The 7,708-nt window shown below is 33.7% G+C and overlaps 1 protein-coding gene across 1 annotated transcript; it reads left to right on the forward strand.

Moving 5' to 3' along the window:
• Positions 1 to 321: 321 nt before the first annotated feature.
• LOC114393942 (asparagine--tRNA ligase, chloroplastic/mitochondrial-like) lies at positions 322 to 7,038 on the forward strand. Its single transcript, XM_028355458.1, has 15 exons — positions 322 to 845; positions 942 to 1,010; positions 1,098 to 1,208; positions 1,316 to 1,420; positions 2,125 to 2,262; positions 3,131 to 3,211; positions 3,322 to 3,399; positions 3,511 to 3,579; positions 3,748 to 3,822; positions 3,952 to 4,035; positions 4,154 to 4,240; positions 4,898 to 4,993; positions 5,736 to 5,810; positions 6,118 to 6,244; positions 6,663 to 7,038. Exons 1-15 carry the CDS (start codon positions 504 to 506, stop codon positions 6,776 to 6,778), a joined length of 1,653 nt encoding a protein of 550 aa, XP_028211259.1. The 5' UTR covers positions 322 to 503; the 3' UTR covers positions 6,779 to 7,038.
• Positions 7,039 to 7,708: the final 670 nt, after the last annotated feature.

Here is a 7,708-nt window from a genome sequence, read left to right on the forward strand (position 1 = left end):
ACTTAGACATTATGTTGCACTTGTATCTTTATCTTTATTCATAAAATTTAAGAGGATTTTCACACTTCTCAATTGTGTAATATTGCCTCATCTTCTCATCAAATTCTCTCAATTTAAATTATTTATTCAAAATCTAAAACATATTTTATATAATCAAAGTTATTTACTTATTATAAATTATAATTTAATTCATATATTAAAAAACTATTTATTCATACTAATATCAATTAATTAATTTCTTATGCAAACAATCAACAATAATATTTATTTATTTATCAATAGCGGTTCACATCCTGATTATAAATCTGGTTAGAAATATCCCACTATCTCACAATTCAGACTAAAAAAACATTAATAATTATTTAATTATTACAAAAACAAGGCGAGGACCTGAAAAAAGAGTTGGTTTTACACAGTGAAAACAACTAAACGGGGGGATAAGACGACTTGTCGGAGAGTGAGTAGGGTGTGGTCGGCGAGGCACCACCACCACCAACAAGCAAATGGCTGCTACCATTGGCGTTGGCGCCGCAAAAGCCATATCAATCGCAATAGCAGTTAGGCACCTCCGAACAAAACCTTACGCAGCAGCAACAACAACAGCACTTGCTCTTCTTTCACTCCACAAACCTCTCTTCCTCCCTCATTCCTCTCCCTTCTCCTCTCGCCGCGCTTTTTGCGCCGCGACGCTTCGCACCTCCGACAACAGAGTGCAACAGTTCCGCAGGAAGCTTAGGGTTTCCGAAATCAAAGAAGGCGACGGCGCCGACGTGCTCGGCCGCAACCTAGTCGTGCAGGGCTGGGTCCGCACGCTTCGCATTCAGAGTAGCGTCACCTTCCTCGAGGCAAGGCATTATTAGGCAAATGAATTTCTATCGCAGTTGGCATTCATACTTACATCGTAATTACTGATTGAGTGGTAATTTGTTGATTGTGTGTAGATTAACGATGGTTCTTGCCTTTCTAACATGCAATGTGTGTTGAATTCGGAGGCTGAAGGTTACGATCAGGTATGCTTGCTTTTTGCTATGTTGTTGTTTGTGGATTTTTATTTATTACTGTCTCTCTTGAATTGAAGGTTTGGAGGTTGTTATTAGGTAGAATCTGGCTTGGTTACCACTGGTGCTTCAGTGTGGGTGCAAGGAGTTGTGGTGAAGAGTCAAGGATCGAAACAGAAAGTTGAATTGAAGGTCAACAAAATAGTACTGGTTAGTTCTCCTTCATTCTTAACAGTCTTTTAACATAGAGTAAGTAGTAAATGCAGTTTTTGCGCCGTCAACTAATCAGAAATTGCCATGTATGGTTATATTTTCAGATTGGCAAAAGCGATCCCTCCTTTCCCATCCAAAAGAAAAGAGCCAGCAGAGAATTTCTAAGAACAAAAGCACATCTTCGTGCGAGGACAAATACTTTTGGTGCAGTATGGTTTCCCTTTTTTTGGCATATTTATACCTTAACCTGCTTGCTTAGTTACACCTTTACTTCATTATGTAAAAAGGAACAATTCCTTAATCTTCTTTAGTTTAAATTTGTCTTAAAATTCTTCAAATATTCTTGTTTTTCATCTATCCTATTATGTGATGCCAATTTCTAGATGATTGAGTATGCAGCTGGTTTCCTGTCATTCATCATGAAGAATTTCTTTACGAGCAAAAATTGTTTGAGGGTGGGGGTGGGGTAGGCATCTCCAAAAATTTGATGCATTCTATTTACTGGTGGGATGCCATTGATGTTGATCATGCTTCATGTGGAGTGCAAAAAATAGTCTGACCTAACTAGTTATGTTGTCTCTTCAATTTGTACCTTATCAATTAAATTCATTGCAGCTACTTAGTAGTTTTTGCAATTTATCTACCAAGAGGGTACTCAATCAGTTTACATAATCTTCATATGTTCATGAAGAAAATTCGTACAGTGGCAATGAGTTTTTAGGTGCTGGTTGTTAATTTCCTTCCCCATATTTTTTTATTACATATAATGTTTTGATGTTTAATGTACTTTATGCATAAAAGTCTGACTGGGTATTAACTCATATAAGTTCTGTTACTATTTTCTTCTAGGAAGTTACCTTATTTTATATTTTTACTATTATCATTTTCTTTTTGTGATGCAAAATGTATTCAGGTTGCAAGGGTTAGGAATGCATTGGCATATGCTACACATAAGTTCTTCCAAGAAAATGGGTTTGTATGGGTCTCCAGTCCTATCATCACGGCATCAGATTGCGAGGGTGCGGGTGAACAGTTCTGCGTTACTACCTTGGTATTCACAATTTTACGAGCTGCTTACTTTTTATATTAATATTTTTTTATCAAATTTTATGTTATTGATGCACTTTGAATACTTAAGGGCTCAGTTTTTCCCTCCTCTTCCCTGTCCCACCAAAAAATCTCATTAGTGGGAAATTTGTTACAAAACAAATGGTTGCGGGGGAAGAAGTCCTGCATCCCAAATTACTATGAAATAGAAGAAATAACTCATGCAATTCACATTATAGAGCAAACTAAATCTTTAAAAGAGAATATTATATTGTCCTTTACTAAGGTTTGGTTTTAGGCTAGATTCTGGAGTAGGAGGGGACCTATGGCCTATGGGGTGCTGCTCTTTGGCTTATTGAAGAACACTTGTTAATATTAATTTAGCAACAACAACCAAATCTCATTATGTGCAATCAGCCACATGTGTCAATCAACATCATTGAACTCCCTCATAAACAATTTTTTTAGTAAAACTATTTGGAGCAAAGCCTTTTGAATGGTTTTTCCTAATTTTTTCATTTATGTAGTCACTCTTGTCTGGAAAATATTCTCAATACTTAAAAAAAAATTCAAAATTAACAAATCTTATATGGTCAGATTTTATTTGAATTCTTTAATACATCTAGTTTTTGAACTTTAATCTTTAAATTCTACAGAGGACATGCAGAGTTATTACTTTGTTTAGTCAGTACTCAGTAGTCACAACTCACTACTATTGGTCCTTTGATAATTTTTTCCCCTCAACAAAGGAAGTTCGTTTCCGTAATTCAAAAATGGTGCAATGATAGTGTTGTAACTCATAAGTCTGTTAAGCACCGATTTCTTGTCTTGTTAAGCATTTAGTTTTAGATTTTTCTCTCTTCAATTTACAGATACCAAGTTCTCATGAAACTAATGATTCTCCTGTTGATGCTATTCCAAAAACAAATGATGGATTAATTGACTGGTCACAAGTGAGTAAGATCAATGTCCCTACTATTTTGATACAAGTTGTCAATGTTCAATTAGTGTGCAAGTTGGTTATTGTATTTTATGTACTAATCTGAAGCATTCTGTGCATCAGGACTTCTTTGGAAAACCAGCATTCTTGACTGTTTCAGGTCAACTCAATGGTGAAACTTATGCCACTGCTCTCTCTGATGTACATAGTCATCTTCTCTCTCTAAATTTTAGTAGTTGTTTTTGTCTTCTTTAGAATCTAGTATTTTAAAATTGATAATTGAAATAAACTTTGAATCTTGTACTTATGAAGGTGTATACATTTGGTCCTACATTCCGAGCAGAAAATTCTAACACTTCTAGGCACTTGGCTGAATTTTGGGTCAGTGATTTCTTTTTTTCTTACGTGTTCAATTTGAATAAACAGGAAGCTGGTGTTGGCATCCCTTTTTGTTTCTAAGCTACTCTGTCTTTCTTATTGGTTGTTGTTATGCATGTGTAATCGTAATGGAACAATAATTAAAGGACATATATCACATTGTTTGTTCAGATGATTGAACCGGAGCTTGCATTTGCTGATCTAAATGATGACATGGCTTGTGCAACTGCTTATCTCCAGTTTGTAGTATGTTACATTCCACAAATACTACAAAGTTGTTATGGCCTTTGGATTATTTCTGCAAAGCTTAATTTTATATTATGATTTATTTCTTCGTATTAAAGTTTGTGCGCTTCATTTATTTGTTTCTTGAAGATAAGACATGTTCTCGATAACTGCAAGGAAGACATGGAGTTTTTCGATGCATGGATTAATAAAGGAATCATTGATCGCTTGAGTGTATGAGTTCTCAGTGTAACCATCATATTGCTGTCCTTTATCTGATTTATACTAGGGCATATTAATTTTAATCATCAGTTTGATCTCTTCATATTATTTTGATGTTATTATAAAAAAGGATGTAGCAGATAAAGATGTTGTGCAAATAACCTACACTGAAGCGATAGATCTGCTGTCAGGAGCAAATAAGAAATTTGAATTCCCGGTAACTCACTAATATAGATTTTTTTATCATTTTCAGTAATCCTGATGAATGTGCAGTTACTTTTGTACAGTGCTTTTGCTTTATTCTATCCCATGACCATTTTTTAAAATCAAACATGAAACAAGTATTTTTTTGTGCTGTAGTGTTTATTGTTTAGCAAATCAAACACACCAAGAGGATGTCTTGTAACTTCTCTTTTGTTGCTACCCACCAACCCTTGGACATTCCCCTTCCAATTCTAATCTGCATTTCATTCAGAATGTGTTATCTGCTAAAATTATTATTCCCAATGTTGTTCATTGATCCTTGTATCTGGCTCTAACTAATGTGACTCAAGTTTTGTTGTCATTGTTGTATAATGTTGAAATGTAATCAGGAAAAATTCCTATAATTAAGCTGAAGATCATTCTTGTAATTAGCCCAAAGATTTAGGATGATTTGCATTTCCTAAAATTAGGAAAATTTGATGTGATTTGATTTGATTTGTATAATTTTTATTCTTTTATTTCCTTGACTAGGTGAGATAAAGTCTATAAATATCATATGTAATCTCTGTAAACACAAGTAAAAAATACAATTCAGATGCATTCCTTTCACGTCTTTCTTTCAACATATAAGCTTGTCAGTATTTGACATATTTTCTACTTGCATACACAGGTGAAATGGGGTAGTGATCTTCAGAGTGAACATGAGCGTTATATAACTGAAGAGGTATTCAGTGGATGCCCTGTGATAATTAGAGACTATCCAAAGGCATGCTACTTTTCCCCTCATCTTTTGGATATGGCATATGGAAGACATTAGAGGATGGCATTGTAATTATTTTTTAGGTCCCTCATAAATGACTGTTTTGTTTTAGGTCCCTTATAAATTTTTTCATTGCATTGGATCCCTTATATATCAAAACTTTTGTTTTGAATCTGTGTCGTTAATTAAGTGATGATGTGACACCTTGTGAATAAATTTTTTCAATATAATCAGTGGTTCAAATGGTGTCACATCATCACTTAATTGACGGTACAGACTCAACAAAAAATTTGATGTATTAGGGATCCAATGTAATGGAAAAATTTATTAGATACCTAAAATAAAAATCGATCATTTATCAGGGACCTAAAACATATTAAGCCTATTTTTTAAAAAGAGTGTCAGTGTAAAAGAAAGACCAACAACTTTTGACCTTGGAGGCAAGATATACAATCCACAAAATCTGAAAGAAGTGGCTGAGAAAATAGAGTAGAAGTAACATTCTTCTAAACTTTTTTTCTTCTGCTCAACTTACACCCCTTCTCCTTTCCCTGCTCAAAAACTATAAAGGAAAAAAAATGCAAAATTTTACCTTCGGTTTGTCATCTTTTTACTAAGGTCACCACCACACACTTAAGTAGTATGAAATGAACCAACCGTCAAGATTTATTGACACTCTTACTAAATATGCTCCACACACATATATTGAACCAAATGAAATGAAGTTATTGACTTTTATTTTTTTCAGGATATTAAAGCATTCTATATGCGACAGAATGATGATGGAAGGACAGTTGCAGCCATGGACATGTTGGTTCCAGGGGTAATCTATAAGATATCTCCTTTACTATAGGCATCAAGTAGTGTTTGAGAATATCAAATTTTCAGTACTATCCAAAAGAATAGTGATTTAGGTTTGATATTACATAAAAAAAGAACCTTATTTGTGTCAGAATGTTATTAAGCTGGGGCCTGGCATGTTTGCCTGATAGGATAACATGGGAGTTCCATGGTATATAGCTCTTTGATTTGGGGTTAAGCCTTGTGATTATATACCGGTATTATGTTCTTATTTATGGACAATGCATACTTGTGTATATGTCCTTATGATGTGTTTGTCGCTTTGTTAGATTGGTGAACTTATTGGTGGAAGCCAAAGAGAAGAAAGGCTTGAGTATCTAGAAGCTCGTTTAGATGATTTAAAGCTGAACAAGGATGCATATTGGTGGTATCTTGATTTGCGTCGATATGGTTCAGGTCAGATGTCTTCCCCTTTGAGCCTCTTTTCCTATTTGAACCACATTGTGTATAAGACAAAAAACATTTTCAAAACAATAGATCGCCCATTCTTTTGCTAACCAGCTTTGTTTCTCTTTTAATTTCAACGGTCTCATTCCATCTTTTGGGTCTTTTGCCCTAGTCTAAAATTATGTCATTTAATTAAAAAAAATCTCATTTCCCAAATCCTCTACAATATTATCATCAAGTTAGAGTATATAAAACAGTTACAGAATTCATACTAATGTTGGTGTCTTTCGCAAGGACAAACATTTCTATGAGGAATTAATTTGTTGATAGAAATCTTCAAAAGACTAATGGGTGATGCCATTCTTGTTCTTATTTGTACTTTTTTTGACTCATGATATGACATGATACAGTGTCTTCTTGAATGCAGTACCTCATGCAGGCTTTGGTTTGGGGTTTGAAAGACTTGTCCAATTTGCAACTGGAATGGACAATATAAGGGATGTTATTCCTTTTCCTCGAACTCCTGGCTCGGCTGAGTTTTAGACCTTGCAGATATAAGGGACTTCACAATTCATTTGTACGATTCAAACTGTATTTTAGGCGATAAAGTATCTTGCGTCTTTTTTTTCTTTTATTTTGAAAAAGAAAATTTCTTGCTTCTAAATGAAGTATTTATACATTCTGAACTGAGTAGAATGCAATTTTGAGGCAATATAATGGTGTCTTCCACATTGAGCTTATACATTATCAAATTGTATTGGATATTCATGATATATAGAAATTGGATCCTCTCCTGCAGCTTACCTCTCCAGTTCTCTCCAGCATCATTTTCAGCCTTTGGATGTAATTACCCGGATGAAATTATAAGTTTAAAGTCACTTAAAGTTGAGAGGATCCACATCTTGATATATATATAAGACAACTTATAAATGAAATTTATCGGCACTGCAGAGACCAAAAACAAAAAAAACATTAGATTGCAATAATAAATACGAAATTGGAGTCCAGGAGGGAAATCCGTATTGGTGACGGGATTGACCATAGAATCGAACCAAAAGAAAATAGAATTAGGATATATTGAATAAAGTTCTCCATAAATATATTTAAGAGAAGAAAATAAGGACATGTAAAACAAGTTTTTCCACAAGTTAATACTAAGTTAATGCATAAATTAGAAATAAGCTTTTAAAGACGTTAATGGAGAGAAATTTTATTTATTTATAAATAAACTAATTTTAACTTATTATGATTTTTATTTTCCATAAGCTAATACTTAGTTAATGCATAAATTAGATTTTTTTTTCTTCATGGAATGATTAATATAATCAAACTAATGCAAACGTCCTCCAATATGACTTTTTGTATATTGACTAATGCTTGACTAATTTGATAAACGCGTAAATAAGAAACAGGAAAAAAGCACATAAAAAACAGAATTATAAGAAATAGAAAAACAAGACATATAATAACAGA

The sequence above is a fragment of the Glycine soja genome, chromosome 17 (assembly GCF_004193775.1).
Source record: "Glycine soja cultivar W05 chromosome 17, ASM419377v2, whole genome shotgun sequence".
Taxonomy (NCBI): domain Eukaryota; kingdom Viridiplantae; phylum Streptophyta; class Magnoliopsida; order Fabales; family Fabaceae; genus Glycine; species Glycine soja.

What these genes read in the sequence shown, in the direction of transcription:
- LOC114393942 (XM_028355458.1), top strand. Translation starts at nt 504, where the DNA reads ATGGCTGCTACCATTGGCGTTGGCGCCGCAAAAGCCATATCAATCGCA. An exon ending in CTGCTTATCTCCAGTTTGTA is followed by an intron (nt 3,823 to 3,951) that starts GTATGTTACATT and finishes TGTTTCTTGAAG; the next exon opens with ATAAGACATGTTCTCGATAA. An exon ending in TAATTAGAGACTATCCAAAG is followed by an intron (nt 4,994 to 5,735) that starts GCATGCTACTTT and finishes TATTTTTTTCAG; the next exon opens with GATATTAAAGCATTCTATAT.